Genomic DNA, 19,959 nt, shown 5'->3' with positions numbered 1-19,959 from the left:
TCGTTTAGTCTTTGCCCACATTGCGAAGAGTGATAGCTTTGATAGCTGCTTTCACCACATAAGCAGTACAGCGCTCAGCGATTCAAGCGCCCTACCCATAGCACATTGCTTCCGGGGCTTGCTGTGCACCGGTGGGCGCTGTGAAAACCGCTCACGCACCGTGGTATAGGGTAAGGTAGAGACCGTTTGTGATTCGTGTTGAGTGTATAGGGGGGGGGGAGGGGGAGGGGGGCAGGCCGGTCAGCGCATAATACGACAGGTAACCACGGGCGGGTTCTCCGCCCCCATGACGACATTTCGCGAAAGGAGTAAATCGGCAGTGGAAATGATCCCGGTACTTACATCTTGGGCACAGTTGTAGCCGTCAAAAATCGCCGCGAAAAATTCGAAGGTAATGACAAGCGCCTTGGCACAGAGTGCCAGCCGCATTCTCTTAAGAGTCCCCTGAAATAAGGAGGCAAAAATGGCCATCGGCTTATGCTTTGACACTCAAGAGGCAGGACTCAGAGCGCAGGCATATCGAATGGCTAAAAAGCAATAAGTGTTGAAATACGCATTTATCTAGCCTGACAACCGGATGCCGGCTACTGGGATGCAACAACGTCTTTTCAGAGTTTACAAATTTATTATTTCGTATACTTTGGATATCTTATCTGAGAAGGTTGGCATTACTTCTAGCGACGAAGTTTTGCGTCCTACTTTATATCACGCAATACTTGAGAATTTCGCAGCCGTCAGCGCAAACGATGTTTCAAAAACAGGATCTATGCATGCGAGACGTACAGCGGTGCACTTTTCGCTCGTTTGACTAAACACGCATTGGTTTTGTGACTAAATATTCCCAAAGAGAGGCTTGTCCGCGCCAGTTCGTAACTCCGGAAGTGGTGGAACGGCTGGTCGCTTATATGCAGACTTGTTGGAAGAAAGAAAAAAAGTTAGGAGAAAGCATTACGTCCCGCCGCCAGCCTCGGCAAGCGATCGAGCGCTCCGTGAAGCCAGTGGCGATCAATGCCAGAGCGCTCACTCGCGGCCAAGCACGTGACCTCTTGCGTCGATATCACGGGGCAAGAATCAACATTTTCTGAGACGTTTCGTTCCCAGTAGCAATGCCAGCAGTTTTTATTCGGTGTGCGCTTGTTCGGCTGCGCTGCCGTAGCTCTGCCTGTAGGGTGGGAACGACAGACACAAGCGCGCACTTTGACGTGACAACACTTGCTGGGCCGACAGGTATGGCTTCAATCGCGTTGCGTGCTGTTCCCTGCTGTTTCCTTCCTGTATGTATTCAGAGTTTGGCCGCACCCTATTGTGGGTGACAAACTAGGGAATGTTTATCAACTGCCACAACTTCCGCGGAAGCGAGAAAAACAGACTTTGTCTGGTCTATTCGTGTATCTTACATGCGGCGGCTAGAGGTTGTGAATTTCGGGAAGCTATCGGGTGGAAACATAGATATATCTATTGCCAAAATAAGGTTGCGCAACAACAGCCTACGAACGATGTCTCTATGGTATCTGCCAAAGTTAAAAAAAAGAAACTAGTGGACAACTAAGCATTAAGTTTGCCGTCATGCGCCAGCTTGGTGTATTTATTATCATACATATCTGTGGAGAGTTCGTAACTTTGTTACGGAGCTGCTGGCTGCACTCATGCTGAATGGTTGAACCTGACCATCATTTGTGAACCAAATTCTGGCCTCACTTTCTATAAAAAGAAAGGAGTTCGGATCGTGACAGTCTGAGCGCGCCGATGCAAATGATGGAGTCGTTATTTTTCACACTTCCAGTGCTTATGTGAATGATAAAAAAAGGAAAGTACCTCAATCATAACTTCGTGCAAAGTCTATGCAACTTCGTTTAGTTGGTGTTCGTGGACACGTCATAAACCTAAGTGTATCTAGCAGGAAAGAAGAGGGGGGGGGGCGAAGGGGCACTTGTTCCCTACTGTCAGCAGTGAAGCGGAACACAGTAGGTCATTTGCCACCTCGCTTTCGAGAGCTGTCACTGCTGGCTGCACAAGTAAAAAATTCAACATAGCAACAGCGCCAAGGTATCTTTCAGAATCACTCGTAGGTAAGTATTAAATTTTCACTGCGTGTTCAGGCTCCGATACGCCAACGAGGTCGTAGAAGCTTCAGCGACGCTATTTCGGACAATACAAGATCATCCTACATACTGCTGACTATACTATGATGTCGGGCCAGACGGCATTTCGCAATCACAGCGGCACCGCGCACAACCTGAAGTCGTCCGCGTGGTGCGTTTTATGCCTTTCTGTGCCCACTGACCAACCTCAGGACTTTGTTTCTTTGTTGCTATGTTTTTTCTTCACTACGGGTACTTTAGTTTTTCGCTCTTGCGTTTGCGCGCAACATCGGTACGATGCTTTTGAAGAGGGGTTCAGCTGACATGTGAACTTGTATATCTTGCTCCAGCGACCGCTCTTCACCAGCTGACAAATGTTAAACGCAATAGTTCAGGGCAAGACGGGCCTGCATGATGTGGAAGTTAGCAAAACTGGCTTTAGGAAAGGTGCGCGCTCTTCTAACACTACGACCACAATCTGAACATACCTTAATGTAATCGTTCATTCTATCTGTTGCGTATGTTTTCTCCGAACTTCGTGGAACCAGATTGTATGCGCGGCACCAATTGTGTAGTACTTTCTGGAAGGCACGCGGGCACCAGATTAGGCTGGAATGCTCGTCGAGCCACGTATAAAAAGTGACGTGCTTTACGCGAACATCAGGTTTCTACGATCGTCGACGGTGCTCGCCGCTATGTTTACGCTTCGAGTGTCACCCGTTTTAGTGGGCAAAGGTGCGCCCAATAAAAAAAAAATGAGTTTCGAGATTTACAATTTTGCTAATGTGTTCTTCAACGTCACTACAGCGTGAAAATACCTCGTTTTTTGTATAAATTCAAGTTGCGTTTGTATAACATGTTTAATTTATTTTGTACTTTTTCACCTGTACGCACTCCGGCTAAAGGCCCTTCCTAGACTGCAGTATACTCTCTCTCTCTCTCTCACTATATATGTATCAAGAGAGAGAGAGAGCGCAATGGTAATAGGGAAACTTGCCCACTCTGTAGAAAAATTATTGTTACATCACTGGTTATAAGCCGTCTTTTCAAAGACAGCTGGTTTCAAAGACAACTATGGGTTTACGTTATCTACTAACTTTGCCTAAGCCTTTTACAAGAAAAATTTGAGAAGTGGAGAGGCTAGGAACAGTACACTTTTCTTTGTAGCTGCGTACGACATAGCACTGCGGCCCATTGTATTCAAGAAAAAGAAAATTACATCGCTGATGTAAAACTCCCGCGCAGAATGCAAGTCTGTGTAACCACGAAGGACACGGTCTTTTATCGTCATAAATCCAACATGCCTATTAGAATTTTTTTTTTATTAAATGGAATCTCAACTTACCTTCGGTATGCCTTGGTTACCAGTTGTGGCTCGTGGCATCGTTGACTGCGCACACACCCAAAATGATTAAAAACATTTGCATTTAGCAACTGCTTGTTAAAATAATTTGTAAACGCAGGAAAATCAGCATTCATAGCGTAGACACTTCGAGGGAACAGTTTGCTATGAGGTTTAGGTACATAGTAATAGATAATATAGGGACTCACTCACATTGATCAAAACGCGGAGACATGTACGCTTCAACGTCCAAACCATTACCTCGATTACGAATTTGCATTCTCGTAGGTAGGGGCGAAAAAATTCTGAATAGATTACGAAATCTAAACTTGTGTTCGGCATATTCGGTGAATCCTTTTAAATAATAAAGCAGACATGATTCAAGGTTGCCCAAATCAACGTTAACATTTTGGTAGCTGCGTCTTCACGTGTTTATCTTTTTTTAGCCAGGACGCGCAATTCAACGTAGGCTTAAGCTGACTCTGCGCACAAATGTGTATCATTATATTGAGCGCAACTGGCCTATGTTTTGTCCTTACTGCGTTTGAATTCCACTGTAAAAATAACACTGGTACTCCCAGCTAATATAAAAGAAAAATTAGGCTGTTTCTATCAGGCCTTAAGGAAAAACGTACTCCACAGGAGACAGACTTGAGCAGCATGATGTCGCTCCCGAGGCTTAGTGCGCAAACAGCAGCGGTTACGAGGTTGAAGCTTGTTGCGTTGCCTGCAGAGAGAAAACGAAAACAAATTTCATCTTGGAATATGTCCTAATCTGCCCATGAAAATGCCATGAACGCGTTATTTAGTGTCGTAAAATGTAAACTTGCGAGTTTGCAATATGCAGGTTCTTGCGGCGATAGATTGGATCAAGGCCGTTGTCCTTGGAATTAGCCAAGTGTTGGGTGCATGGCTATGAATATCGTCTGAAGTGTCTTGATGTCATTGTGCTAGGCATGCGTAAGCGAAATTACGCCAGAAGTTGATCGATCATGAATACAACTCTATGTAGACGACACTTGATGGTAAGGAAAAAATGACGTTGCTAGAACTTTCAGAAAATTAATGGCGTTATCTCGGATTACTCGTATTAGAAGCGGCACTTGTAACGGCGTATCAGTAGAAAGACTTATCAGATGGGGCCATCAGATGGGGCTAGAGCAAAATATAAAAATATGGGGGCGCTTTAACCGAGGTGACGTTGAAATTTTGCACCACGCATTCAAAGTTTTTCTACTCCGTAGTATTGCTATGCACGCGCTCGGATTCGCGCTTACAATAGCTCTGAAAACAACCTCCCTTTTTTTGCTAAATATGGTAAAGCAAGAACTATTAAAATGGGGGCAAAAGACAGCGGTATAATTGTAAAAATGTTATCTTCAGCAGTGCGCGATGCAGTGCGCCTGCTGAAAAAACGAGTCTACTCTCCTTCACGCGCGGTTTTGAAGTGGACACAACTGCTCGTGGCGCAGGCTAAAAGAATATATCGACTACATTTTACGGCGAAGCTGTATATGGCTAGCCGATTTGTCCGTCCGTCCGTCCGTCTGCCCGTCGCCTGGACGCCTAAAACTCCTCCGGCGCAACCCCATGTGAATGCGCGAAAAAAAAAGAGAGAAAGAGAGGCGTGTGATTAGTCCATACCACCTAGATAGCACAAGGCCTGTTTACCCCAATCCATGACGTCACGCTACCTGGCCCGGAATTTCCGCTGGTAAGGCCTGCGTGATGAAAGAGGTGACGTTAAAACACCGCTGCTTACTCAGGAGCATTCCCATCAGATTCTATGGCTCTTGGGCCAGGTAACATGACATCATGTATCTGAGTGAAAGTGTCTTGAGCTATCTAGGTGCTGTTGGATTAGCTGCGTCAATTGCATTGTTCTTTGTCGCAGCCGAGCGCACGCGCAGCAGTTTCTCCCCGGCTCCGAAATCGGTAGACTATGAGTCATGCGATCTCCTTAGGAGCAGGCAGCTTGCCGTCAGCAACGCCGCGAGCAGAACCGGAAATGCGTTCGTCTACGCCGTGCCCATACTGCAGTCCGGGCGCAAGAACAGGCTCGTGCAGCCGAGCGCAAGCAGCCACTGCGTATCGAGGATCCTGCAGCCTACCAAGCGGACGTTTGAGGAATCGCTGGGATTAACCCAGTGATAAACACCGTGGCCGCACGTTTCAGCTTCGCTGGTTAACCATCTCTACTCGGTGCTTGGGCGGTGATATTTTATGAAACCGGGTCCGATGACTGATGCATAGCTACTGCCGCTAAAAGGATAAGGGACAGAAAAGGAGGCACGCAGGACGGGACAAGGCGCCTGGTTGTTTTAGCGCCAGTTAAGTATGTCTCAGTTCTAAAATACGCACATATTATTGCAAATTTAGTTTTCTAGTTGTAAACGAGGTGCACCAGATCATAGTATTCGGTGTACAGTTCTGCAGTTTGTGTGAAGCTGTGGCATTGGCGAGAGCTTACATATATGAAGCCCGCGTTTGCTTGACGTCAAAAATACAAAAACTAGAAACCTAACAAAAATCTGTTTTTTTTGTTCGGATGAAACATTTATTTCTGGCTCAAACATTTTCGTGCACTATCATTTATGCCCTTGCACCACCTTCGAACAAAATTTAGAACTAGTGTTTGGCTGCAAGCAACGCACTTACGGCCAGACCATTGGGGGCTATTGATAAGATAAGAATATAAATAAAGAGATAAGGCGTTGCAATATGATAATATGGTACTGCTTCCTATTTCCGAAAGTGCCTCAGAGATAAAACACCTCACACACTAGGTGATCGACTACGTAGGCACAGCTACTTACGTATGTAACCACCGCTAGCAGCATACAGTTCGAACGCTATGTAGGCGCAGTTGAGTACCTAAAAGATAAATAGTAAAAAAAGTGTAATACATAAGCTGCAGTCGCATGTTCGATGGCGAGCCCTGAAATTTTCATACGCATACTATATTCGCTTTTTCACATTCGCCTGTTTTGTTATCAACTTGTGACTTACAATACGCTTGCCATTTCAGATTTATTCCTTCTCCTCTAGTACCTCTGTGGCTATACGCGCTGGTGTATTTATGTTGCGATAATTAAGCACAAAATAAAATTTTGGGGCTTTGCGTATCACAAACAATATAAATATAAGGTGTACCGTAATGGGGCACTCTGTACTAATTTTGACCACCTGGCGTCCTTTACCGTGCGCCTTAATCCAAGCAGACGAGTGCTTCTGCATTCAGTGCCCCATCGAAATGCGACCGCCACGTAGAGGGCCGAACCAGTGACCTCGTGCTCAGCAGTGCAATGCCATAGGAACTGTGCTAGACTAGGAGAATGCCAGCAAACTTGAAAGGAGAAAAAAATCGAGAAGCAGACATAGACAAAGCGAGAGGAAGGTGGCTGGATCAAGAAGCAGACAGAAGGTTTGCTGCTGGGGGGGTATTTCTACTTAAAGCATCAAACAAAGACAAACGAATAATGCAAGGCTTGATGGTACGTTAAGTCGAAAATTTATAATAGCAGTATCTGACGGAGTTGTTGCGTAGAAACATCGCACGTAGATTGGAAACTACGCTGCCCTGAAACACGCGTGGGGTGGGACTTTATGATCATTCTTTTTGTGCATAGAGTTGCGTGGAAGTTCGATAAGTAGTTGGATGTGTTGGATGTTCGACATGTTTGATGTGTTAAGGAGTTACTTTGGACACATAATATTCCAGTTGCTTCGATGATCAGCGATCTGGCGAACATAACGGACAGACACACCAGTTTATAGAACATATTTTTCGCGGCCAGAGAATGCCTCGGTTATAAGGGAGGTGCCTATGGCTTTCCACCGATATTTTTTCCTCCTGATTTCTCTCAATCCTTGCCCCTTGATGAGCTCTTCTTAAATATTTAATGCGATGTTGTCAGGCTCCGACGTCACTGAAGCAAGGTAAAAATGGTTATATGTAAAAAAAAAAAAATGTGGTCAACTTATTGTGTAAAATTTAGCAGTACGAAATTGAACGTTATATAATAGTTGGTAATCGAAGTCACAAACTGATTAGTTACGGTTATTGGCAGTAAATTAGCAACTGTGTGGTGCTCATGGATTGCTAACAATATACTAGTACGTTGCTCACGTTATTCAGCAAATGAAACATGCGCATCAGGTGCGAGCTCTTCGCTGACTTTCTGTGAATATTACTTGTGCCATATATAGTGACTACTGTGGCATCATTCTGAAATGGATGGCGAAACTCACACAAAAAATGTGAAGCGCGTAGCATGCCCTGCCAAATTGGCATTAGTTCTATGATGGAAAAGTGCTTCTACTTGTGGCAGCATGTTCCTGCTGCTATGTAATACTAGCAGTCCAGGCTCGTAGGTTGCTGCTCATGGGCAGCTATACGGTCAAGTGGTCAGTATCCGGTGCGGTCGAAATATCCACGTTGTCCTGCTATATATAGTGCGGAATTTGGTTTTTAGAAAATTGTTTATATATCCTTTTTATCTGAAACTATAGCACAGTTTTTCTCTGCACCAAGGGAAAATAGTCAAAATATAGTTCATGATATTTGGGATTGAATTATACTGGTCTGCCATGCCGCGGCACTGTGGGAATATTGTGAGCTCTTTTTTGCCTCTTGAAAGATGCCTGCATTGCCAGCGCGAGTATATAGGCACAGTCGTAGACTCTGTGACCATGGCACCGATTTGCTTTCTGTAACACTAACTCGTAATACATGAATTCGGATCCTACGTGTTAATGCACCGCAAGCACCTTTTAAGCCAATGATTTAATATCTCTTATGACTTATGCCGGCCTACGTTTCTTTAGACACTACGCCCTGTTGAAGGCAGTGCTAGTGCTACGTTTCACGCTTGTTGATGTGATGCGTCGTTCTCAAAGACTCGCGGATCCGTTGGCATGTCAAAATTTAGACGTCCTATATTTGAAAGTGATAAGGTGTAGCTAACGAAGACATTAACTGGATCAGCTTACCGCGCAAATGCTGGATATGGCGGTGACAACGCTTTCATCGACCATTTCGCTTTTATCTTCGGCCCCTCGTGATCTTCTTCGTTATCTTCTTTGTGACCCTGCGAGTTTGGTGTTGCGTAACATGGATCGATGCACTCCCAGGATAGACCAGCAAATCAGTGGCAGTAAACAAAGAAACTAAATATATATATATATATATATATATATATATATATATATATATATATATAAACGAGAAGAAAGGGGAAGGGGAAGAAATATATATATATAAACGAGAAGAAAGGGGGTTTACCGAGGGACCCGCTATTTATTAGTCATATAATGAGAAGCCAACAAACACTGACACCAATTACAACATAGCGGAGATTACATGTGCTTAATAAATGAAATAAAGTAATGATAAATTAGTCGAAATTAAAGTGGATGAAAAAACAACTTGCCGCAGGTGGGAACCGAACCCACAACCTTCGCATGTCGCATGCGATGCTCTACCAATTGCGCTACCGCGGCGGCGTTTCCCCAGCCACTTTCCTGGGTATTTATGTGTACTAGTAGAACCCTGGGAGTGTTAGCCAGCGCCCCCACTCACAGACCTTGGCGGCGGACGTGGAACGTCTTTTTTGCCGCAGGCGTCACGAGAACGTGATCTTTTCGGGTGAAGGCAACTGGTCAATAAACCCACATATGCTACCTGAATACATCAATGTTGCCGGATTCGAGACCCTCGTAATGTAATAAACGAGAAGAAAGGGGGTTTACCGAGGGACCCGATATTTATTAGTCCTATAATGAGAAGCCAACAAACACTGACACCAAGTACAACATAGGGGAAATTGCATGTGCTTAATAAATGAAATAAAGTAATGATAAATTAATGGAAATTAAAGTGGATGAAAAAACAACTTGCCGCAGGTGGGAACCGAACCCACAACCTTCGCATGTCGCGTGCGATGCTCTACCAATTGAGCTACCGCGGCGGCGTTTCCCCATCCACTTTCTAGGGTATTTGTGTACTAGTAGAACCCTGGGAGTGTTAGCCAGCGCCCCCACTCACAGACCTTGGCGGCGGACGTGGAACGTCTTTTTTGCCGCAGGCGTCACGAGAACGTGATCTTTTCGGGTGAAGGCAACTGGTCAATAAACCCACATATGCTACCTGAAGGCATCAATGTTGCCGGATTCGAGACCCTCGTTATGTAATAAACGAGAAGAAAGGGGGTTAACCGAGGGACCCGATATTTATTAGTCATATAATGAGAAGCCATTATATGACTAATATAATGGCTTTATTTCACTTCATCCACTTTAATTTCCATTAATTTATCATGTCTTTATTTCATTTATTAAGCACATGCAATTTCCCCTATGTTGTACTTGGTGTCAGTGTTTGTTGGCTTCTCATTATATGACTAATAAATATCGGGTCCCTCGGTTAACCCCCTTTCTTCTCGTTTATTACATAAAGAGGGTCTCGAATCCGGCAACATTGATGCCTTCAGGTAGCATATGTGGGTTTATTGACCAGTTGCCTTCACCCGAAAAGATCACGTTCTCGTGACGCCTGCGGCAAAAAAGACGTTCCACGTCCGCCGCCAAGGTCTGTGAGTGGGGGCGCTGGCTAACACTCCCAGGGTTCTACTAGTACACATAAATACCCAAGAAAGTGGATGGGGAAACGCCGCCGCGGTAGCTCAATTGGTAGAGCATCGCACGCGATATGCGAAGGTTGTGGGTTCGGTTCCCACCGGCGGCAAGTTGTTTTTTCATCCACTTTAATTTCCATTAATTTATCAATACTTCATTTCATTTATTAAGCACATGCAATTTCCTCTATGTTGTACTTGGTGTCCGTGTTTGTTGGCTTCTCATTATATGACTAATAAATATCGGGTCCCTCGGTTAACCCCCTTTCTTCTCGTTTATATATATATATATATATATATATATATATATATATATATATGATGAACCATACTATAGGACGGTAGTAGCCGTTGGCAGCTATCACAATCCTTGCTCATGAGCTCGTCTACTCGACGTGGCGGCCAATGTTGGCGCAAGAAATTGAAATGCAAAATGGACTAATTAATACAAATCACTAATTAAGTGCTTAACTGATTTCATTATGGCCCATATTCCAATTTGCTAATTCTAGCCGTGGAGTTCCCAAGGCGGATACACTTGGAACGAATTCTCAGGTCGACACCAGTTTCGATACCTAAATTCCCGAATTTTACGGAGAAATGCATTCCAGTTTATTTGTTAACAAAACGTCGTTTCATGCACTGAAGCACATAAGTAGCTGACACCGTCCGACTCTTCCATGCTAAGGACGTTGTTGAAAGGAGGAGCGTGTTCTCGTCGAGAACGAGAACTACGCGGTTTATTTACGATATCTACATGAGGAGTGGAGAAATTACGTCTTGTCAGTCTAGCATGACTGAATTGAAGCACACCGAGGAGCCGAAAAAAGCCTGCTTAAACCCTTCTGTCCTGCCTAGATATTTAGGCCAGGCAAAACTGCCAACCCACCTTCGTCCAAACGGGGCGCCCGAAGTCGCCCAAGGAGCCGCTTTGAGCGCGAGGGTTCTCACAATCACTCCCGCATCTTTGTTCACTAAACACACAGAAAGGAGGGAGGCTTCGTAGGCGGGGATTGTCGCGCTCGACTGAAAGTGGTGCGTCTCATGCAATTGGTTCCTCGGATGACCCAGTAGTTAGCGGGCGCTTCTGTGAAATGTCCGTGGCGTTTATCGGAATCCGCGAGGAAACGCCGTAGAGCAGCCTTTTCCACGAGGTCTGCCTCCCATTGGTACATGAAGGCGACAGTGAAGCAACAAACGCCACTCAATCCGCCAAGCATGTATCGCCTTGCTGCCTTACTGGTAAGCAGTTCTGTCCGAGGTGGGCGCATCGTTATCTTCCGGGAGCGATTCGTCGCAGTGGCGCAGGAGAGGCCAGAAAGTCACTACCACCGCCGGCGGATCGTAACAATATAGTAACTGGAAATACGTAGCTGCAGCAGATAAATTAACTTCGTCCAAACATTATTTACTGTCTAAAGTGACTATTTCATTGCAGTCAGGATTCCACAGCTTGTCTCCGAGTCACGGATCTCGGTTTCGTGATTTTGAAACCGCACGCGCTGTTCCCGCCAATTAAAAAAAATATGTTGACCTGCATCACTCTCGGACCCACTAGTTGTGGCTGCTCACCCACGCATACATCTCAAGCCAGTCGTCGACGTTGGCGCCATCGGTGCCGCAGAAGGTTCCCGGATCACGCGGATGCGTGAGTATAAGAACGAAAAAAACCAGTCAAAAATACAAAGGACAAGAGGAGAGGTTCACACCACAACGACTGGTTCACACCACAACGACAGTCGTTGTGGTGTGAACCTCTCCTCTTGTCCTTTGTGTTTTTGACTGGTTTTTTCGTTCAAGTATGTACCAACTGGCCCAGATTTCAACCCTTCTGAGTATAAGAGTCGGCGCAGTAAACGGAGGCTTTGCGAAACAAGGCCCCGTCACCTGCAACATCGGTGAAGAACCCAAGCGGCGGCCACTGCGAGGCGCAGTTCTTAGTCGTTACCCCGCACCTCCACCAGATGTTACCAAGAGGAAGCCCGGCGCACAAACGTATGTAAAACTAATTACATAAGAAAAAGCTAGCGGTAAACGCACAGACAGGTACAAAGGTCACAGTTCCAGTAGACAGTCTACCACACCCTCTTCGTCTCCCTCTTGCGCGCACGGTGCTCTCCAAATGCACGCTAACAATACAGACTGATCCGGCATATACAGACGGCCCCAGAACAGATTAGCCAAGCTGTTTAAAGAAATATTAAAAGATCAGGGTGCGAAATAGGGTTATAAGATTTGCGATGTTAAGTTGCAGCTTAAGATGGCAAAGATCGTTCGGTTGTTAGACCTCTGTCAAGTCAGCGGGCTGACGACCGGACACCATAGGTTTTAAAGTTGCATCTTGCGGCACGTTTCTTCAACCTCTTTTGTTTTTTCTTTTTCAGCAGCTTGGCTAACGCTAGTTGGCACGCTCTATCTCTGTGTTTGCTCCAGTAGCGCGAAAACACTAGTTCAATATGACTGGTGTTTTTCGTCATCCGCAACCGTACCGGAAGAAGGAAGCGGCGGGAGAATGGAGTATGCCACGCACACTTTCGGACACCCCCGCGCTCTCGTGAGACAACGTGTTTGGATTAAAAAAATTATAAAAAGGAAATGGTGTACCAGTTGGCATCAGCATATATGTATCAGGGGCTGAAAGTGCGACCTTGACCGACCACGAAAGCCGCCAAAAGAACCAAACAAAGCTATTCGCTGTAAAACCAAAGGTAACTGCATTGAGCCAGCTCATCGCTAGCTTAACGGGACATAACTTGAGCCTGCTGGGCTCAATTTCCTTTCGCTTCGGTGGTTTGTACAGCATTCACGGCTTGCACTTCGTGACAGTTGACGCCATGGTTCGGACTTTGTGGTGTCAATTCATCAGAAACTGTTGCGTCAAGAAAGCGCAATACTGCAGCATCCTGATGCACAAACAATCTATGAAAGGTCCAGTCAATCTCTTGTACTAGCGATATCAGAAGTTTCCGAAGAGGTATTTAACTACCATTGAAGTACTCAGCGATCTTTGTTCTTTCTTTTAAAAACAAACTCGGGCGTTATTTTGAAGTTGCTGGAAAGTTCACGTCCCTGCAGATGAACTATCTCCACGGGTGGTCATTGTCCGCGAGAAATACATGCAGAATTTATTCACTAACCAAAGAAAATTCAATAATCAATTTCTTAAATACAAATTGTGCGGCATATGTTTACATTGCAATGTTGAAGCACAAGGATCTTCATTACCGGCTAGTCACGTGTTTCTGCATTTCAAGATGACAATGTACACTGGAATAACGTCAAACTAGTTGTGTACTATCCTGATTACGTGCGCAGCAAGAAGCGCGGCCCCGTGGTGCAACGCTCTTTTGACGTGGCAATGTGGCGTAACGTGGTTCTTGGCTTGTACAGCGCGAGAAAGCGACGAGTGTGGAGCCTGTTGCTGAAGCGACTGTGCATCAAATCGGGAGTTGCACACTACGCCAATTCTAATAAGCTCATGGGACGAGGTAAGTGCGATGGCATGCTCATTTTACGCCACGTCGTTACGCCACATAGGAGTTTGGGCATAGAGTCACCTTTCGCGGTGCTGCGTGCGTAATCAGGTAAATTGAACGTATAGTTTAACCCCAGTTATTTTGGTATGCATAGTTATTTCCCAATGTAGAAATATGTACCTAAAGATCAATGGCGATACCCTCCAACTTGCCGAGGTAATGTCGTGAACTTTGTGACTAAAAGATAATTAGCTTAATTAATTTGCCAATTCACACTGTTGCTTTGGTGGGTTTTGCAAATGATGTCTACTTGGGCCTGTACTTCATCTGTAGTCACGGAATTATCGATTAAATACTGTAGTATTGTTCTTTAAAAAAAATTGTTCGAAGTAAAAAGCAGCGTAGTGCAACCGTCAACGACACCACCATACAAAACGCCAAACACCGTAAATACCTATTTTAGCGCTCGCTTTAAAATGTGAGATTTCTCGGACAATTGTTTGAGTTTTTAATTTTATTAATACTTGAAAGGTCCGAGGCCATTACATGAGAGATAGGTATTATCATCACCAGCCTATTTAATGTCCACTGCAGGACAAATGCCTCTCCCTGCGATCTCAAATCACCCCTTCCTGCGCTAAGCGATTCCAAGTAGTGCCTGTGAATTTCTTAATTTCATCACCCCACCACCTACTCTTCTGCCATCCTCGACTGCGCTTCCCTTCTCGTGGCACCCGTTCTGTAACCCTAAAAGTCCACTGGTTATCTAACCTACGTATTACATAACCTACCCAGCTCCATTTTTTTTTCTCTCAGTGTCAATTAGAATATCGGCTATCCCATCCACACTGCTCTGTTCCTGCCGCTTACCAATATGTCAAACATTATTTATTCTGCCGCTCTTTGCGCGCTCCTTAACTTGTTCTCAAGCTTCTTTGTCACTTTCCAAGCTTCCGCCGCCTATGTTAGCCCCGGTAAATACACTGATTGTACACCTTTTCAATGATAAGGATAAGCTTCCAGTCAGGATCTGACAATGCCCTCCGTATGCACTCCATCCCGTTTTAATTTTTTTTGTAAATTTCCTTCGGCTGATCAGGGTCCCCTGTGAATAATTGACCAAGGTAAACCTACTCCTTCACAGACTCTAGAGGCTGACTGGCGATCCTGAACTCTTGTTCCCTTGCACGGCTATTGATCAGTGTCTTTTTCTTCAACCCCACTCTTACACTCTCTCTGGTAAGATCCTCAATCATTTGTTTTAACTCGTCCCCAGTGTTACTAAACAATGTCCGACGACAAGTGAAAAAGGCATTCTGGATAAAATCCGGAATGATTTCCGGCACCGGGGGTTGTTTTGGTCGGCAGTGCATGGCAGCACGAAAAAATTTAAGGGGAGGGGGGGGGGCGGGTGGCTGAAGCCCCATAAGCTCCCCCGCCCCTGGCGACGCCCCTGCTCCTGGCCGCTCCTGGCTAGACACTTTGCCAGATGTAGCTTTGTAATGGGTTGTTGACTGCGCTTTAAAATGCGCAATTTCGAACTGGCTAATATCAGCCAGTCAAGCAGGTGCACGACAATGCTAGTGCACGTCACGTAGCACGGTCAAACAGGGGCACGTGAGTGCGAGCGCGCACTCTAGTCCTGTCATCGACATGGCAAGCGCTTCGTTTGCAATTTGCACTACAGTTCCTTGTAGCTGCGTCTGCTGCCTAGCGTGGGGGCCGTGGCTGCCGCGGGGTGGCGCGAAGAACCTGCTCACTGTAAAGGACTTGAGCTCACTGTAAGGTCCCTGAATTAAACTAAAAGCTAGCGACATTCCTTCTCGCCGGGCCTCTCCTTCTCGTGGCCTTCTCACAGGTCGCTCTTTTTCTCGTACCTCGCCATCGCAGCTTGGTCGTTCGTTTGTAAGCCGCCCATAGAGTTACACGAGATGAAACAACAAAATTGTTGTTGGGTATTTGCGCATGAATTTTTACAGTACTTAAGGCTTGATTATTGTGTACTGGGCTAGGAGCGAAGATGGAACGCTATGAAACTGGCCGAAGCGGATGTTCTTTGTGCTTTCTCGGCGCGTAACTTTGCGCTTGTTTTGTGGTTTCGGGTTGGCTGCCTGCTTCCAGTTAGAAGAATGCTTTTGAGGCTAGTTTGGTGGACAAATTTGTTTTGGTGTCTTGTACTAGCACAAAAATCAGAATTTTGTCTTGCCAATAATGTATACGCAATGTTCACGATGTTTATAACATGCCAGAGCTTTGTTTGCGTCTCATGTGGTCCACGGCCATGCATTGTTCTGGTAGGCAAGAACACTGTCGCGGCTTGCACAGATAAACCCGCTTCAGGAGTTATTTCTATTTCATTGATCAGATTCTTTATTTGGCTTTGTAAGGACACTTGCCCGGCGTGAAAGAGCTGCGATGAAGGTGTCGCCGGTACATGCCAAAGGCGATGCACTCGCGTGTGTGCAGCACTGTGTAGCTGCCGATTCAACTCCGATGCGTTTGCGGTGCTCAAAGAGCGTACCTGTGTACGTTCGTGTACCCAGTCGACTGCCGTCTGTACAGCTTGTGTAGCTTCACAATTTACTCATTTTAGTAGCATGATGACCGAACCCAAGGCGTGTGACATATTCGCCTGAATAACACGAGCGCCATGTAGAAACGTGCGCGATCAACGCGGAACCTCTCAGCTATTCTCGTCGTTTCATGACGCTGGCATGTCTTTATGCAGTGAACCTGGTCCTACGCTTTTATGACAAACTGGTGCCGTTGACTCTCAATCGCAAACATCGCAGTGGAACCTGTACTTCATTTTTGAACAAAGCGTATGCAAGGACGAAAGTTACACATAGAAATAGTTTCCATCAATGAGCACTTTCCCCCTTTTCCTTACGCAGTTCCAAGTCAATATGAGCTAACAAACTCATCAACGTCATCATCACCAGCCTGGTCACACCCACTGCAGGGCAAAGGCCTCTCCCATATTTCTCCAACAACCCCGGTCATGTACTAATTGTGGCCATGGCGTCCCTGCAAACTTCTTAATCTCATCCGCCCACCTAACTTTCTGCCACACACTGCTACGCTTCCCTTCCCTTCGAATCCAGTCGGTAACCCTTAACGACCATCTCTTATCTTCCCTCCTCATTACATGTCCCGCCCATGCCCATTTCTTTTTCTTGATTTCAACTAAGATGTCATTAACTCGCATTTGTTCCCTCACCCAATCTGCTCTTTTCTTATCCCTTAACGTTACACTCATCATTCTTCTTTCCGTAGCTCGTTGCGTCGTCCTGAATTTAAGTAGAACCCTTTTCGTAAGCGTCCAGGTATCTGCCTCGTACGTGAGTACTGGTAAGACACAGCTGTTATACACTTTTCTCTTGAGGGATAATGACAACCTGCTGTTCATGATATGTTAATGCCTGCCAAACACACCCCAGCCCATTCTTATTCTTCTAATTATTTCAATCTCGTGACCCAGATCTGCGATCACTACCTGCCCTAAGTAGATGTATTCCCTTACCACTTCCAGTGCCTCGCTACCTATCTTAAACTTCTGTTCCCTTCCGAGACTGTTAAACATTACTATAGTTTTCTGCAGATTAATTTTTAGGCGCACCCTTCATCTTTGCCTCTCCAGGTAAGTGAGCATGCATTGAACGTGTTCCCCTGAGTTACTAAGCAAGGCAATATCATCAGTGAATCGCTAGTTACTAAGGTATTCTCCATTAACTCTTATCCCCAATGAGCTCGTGCACTACTTTATACTGCTGAGACGGCGAAGCGGAGAAGCCAACTCAGAATTGTCAATATCATTAGCTTGACCTCGCAAAATATATTTGCAGCGCCTAACAAAGCATGGACTGACAAAGCTATGCACTTTCAGTACTACAGCAATAACACGTGTTACGTTTCTGGCACGATATATGACAGAACACAGCCTTCGCACTCAATAGCTTCATACACCTGTCGAATATAGCGGGATCAGGAAATCAAATCTGAACGAGCACGCAGAATAGCATCCGTGCATAAGCTTACTCATGCCTGAGCTCCGTATCACGTCAACAAAGAAAAAGGCTCCGTCCATACACGTTTGAACCTCCAGTACACTTAAAATCAATCCCTAACATAAAACAAAAACTGTGTTCTTCAATGACGCGGTTAGCCACGAAACTTAGCCAAAACATACGAAACCCCTTGCGAAAGCCTCGCCGTGGAAACCCGACGGCCAACTGTCATGGTGGTGTGTGCGCCGAGACGCGGAAAAAACGAAAAAATATAGAAAAAGGCGCGAAAAATACTAGATGACGGCGCTCAGCCAATTAGGAGACGCAGACCTCTACTGCCTCCTTGCATACTCCTGGCACCAGCGGCGCGGCAAGATAAAAGCATGTCGCTACCTTTTAGTTTTATTCATGGATGTTAGCTCGCTGTAAAGATCACTGAGCTCTCTGCGCTTCGCTAATGATAAACACGTGCTCCGACTAGTATCTGGGTGTGACGATATGGCTCCAGCCGCATGGCGAGCCGGCATGAACATCCGACTGGAGCAGCTCGTCTACTTCCCGAGTTGCACATCTTCGAGGTGCGTCGCCATCATGGTAGACGCTCGTTAGCTTAGAAATCTTTTCAACCCGAGTCCACAGTACGGCATCCGTCGCTTGCTCAATGTAGCAATGTAGGCACTGCTGAGGTAGTCGCACGAGCGAACCTAATTACGGCGTATCGTTCGACCCTCAAAAATGCAGTGATTACTGTAACGATAACTACGAAAGGGAAATCTGCCAGTTGCCTCTCGGTGCGAGGAAACATAGCCGCACGTAACCATCTAATACTCTGCAGCAAAGCAAATGAATGAGACCCTGTGTAAGTTGAGGGATAGCCTTCAAGTTAGGCGTGTGCCAAATTAAGTAGCAGTGGTATCTACGGGGACTTATAACATCAAATTTGACTAGCCTGCCCCGGTAACGTTCAGCAGGCGGAGCGTTTCACGCATGCCCCTTCCCGTCGTAGCATTAGTATAGTGCTGGGCACCTAGGTATTGAAGAAGGAGCGGGAGAACCGCGAAGGGCAACAAAAAGCGATTTTTAATTACCAGTAACTCTGTGTCTGCTAAAAGCCCTGAAGTACCTCTTGCTGCAATGCATTTATGAAATATTCTAGTTCAACCCCATATGCATTTCTCGACCGCGATAAAAATGATTTCAGGGTGCCTTCGAATGAAAGGAAAACGTAGTTCGTGGATACCTGTCAACCCATTAGGTGGTCTTGAAGCAGTCTGAGAGCAACACGTTCAACTAATGTTACCAGGTGTGACGTAAGGATCATAGGGGGGATGTTTGTGAAGCTTGTATTTTTTCCCGGCTTGGGGAATGGAAGCACGCTGAGATAAACCTCGGGGAAGAGGCAAAGAAAGCTTCACTTTAAAGCCACATGCATTTTCTAAAGAGGGGAGATCACAGTATTAACTTTGTTTCATTTGCGCAGCGCAGAAGTGGATTTCTTAGCGGTAGAAAATCAACGTCGAGAAAGACAGCGCTACCCTCCACCACACCATGAGGAAGGTGCAAGGGGAGTGTAGGAGTAGTGCCGCCTGCGCCAAAATACATACCTGAACCTAAGATTGAAGCATGCCATCCATCTCACCGCATACGTAGGTGCTTGACCGTGGTGTAGAGGCCAGCCAACTTTCGCCCACATTAAGTGAAAATGTGAGCACAGACTATCCAAAATTAATACGCCTTGACATCCTCGCGCAAAAATTCAGAACGGAGCATTGGGAGCAAGGATATCGCCACTGAATGCTACTTACATTTACTTTTCGCACGAATTGAATTCTGGAGCTTTACGCGCCACAGTAACAATTTCATTATGTGGCATGCCGTATTGGGGCGTGCCACCACGTCCGATCTTTTCCTGCGCCATCGTGCCTTATAGTACTTGTAGTTATCCCGAGAAAGTGTTCGTCAAGAAGATCTTGTACAAGTAAGGGACTGCGTTTGCGAAATGTAGCCTGTACAGACTCGCCAACTGCAGTTTACATGCTTTGTGTGCGATGGTTGACCCGCGTCGGACTTACCTGCTGCGCTCCACTCTTCCGCCCTCAAAGGTAGGACAGGAAACATATGTTGAGCCTTCCTCACTGCGCAGCCATCGTTCGCCGCCCGAGAGCTCGACGGCCACGCAACACGTCCGCACTCTTGCAACAGCTCAGATGACGAGCGCAACAACGAGAAAGCACGCCGAGAGAGACACCCGTCAACTAGCATATGTTGGGCAAACGATGCGTCTGGGTGCCTAGATTCAACTGAGGAACATAATTCGTGTGCGGTTCTGGTACTTTCGCAATATCCGCATCGCTATCGCTCACCATCACGGGCACGCGTCGTCCGCTTAGGGACTATTTAAAGGCTAATAATAAGAAA

The 19,959-nt window shown here is 45.9% G+C and overlaps 1 protein-coding gene across 6 annotated transcripts in view; it reads right to left on the bottom strand.

Annotated features, from left to right (window-relative positions):
* Positions 1–19,752, bottom strand: part of LOC135895917 (uncharacterized) — a 40,549-nt gene extending 20,797 nt beyond the window's left edge. For 3 of the 6 annotated variants that reach the window (XM_065424166.1, XM_065424168.1, XM_065424170.1), the window contains exons 1-6: positions 19,614–19,752; positions 8,416–8,513; positions 6,240–6,297; positions 4,059–4,150; positions 3,427–3,471; positions 343–444 (exon numbers count right to left, since the gene is read on the bottom strand). In XM_065424166.1, coding sequence (XP_065280238.1) covers positions 343–444; positions 3,427–3,471; positions 4,059–4,150; positions 6,240–6,297; positions 8,416–8,460 — 342 coding nt within the window. In that variant the 5' untranslated portion in view covers positions 8,461–8,513; positions 19,614–19,752. Of the gene's footprint in view, positions 1–342; positions 445–3,426; positions 3,472–4,058; positions 4,151–5,067; positions 5,145–6,239; positions 6,298–8,415; positions 8,514–19,613 lie in introns of those variants that run through there. The other 3 variants (XM_065424169.1, XM_065424171.1, XM_065424172.1) reach the window with 3 other exon arrangements.
* Positions 19,753–19,959: the final 207 nt, after the last annotated feature.

This window comes from Dermacentor albipictus, chromosome 2 (genome assembly GCF_038994185.2).
Source record: "Dermacentor albipictus isolate Rhodes 1998 colony chromosome 2, USDA_Dalb.pri_finalv2, whole genome shotgun sequence".
In the NCBI taxonomy this organism is placed as follows: domain Eukaryota; kingdom Metazoa; phylum Arthropoda; class Arachnida; order Ixodida; family Ixodidae; genus Dermacentor; species Dermacentor albipictus.
This window is presented reverse-complemented; position numbering and strand designations above follow the sequence as displayed.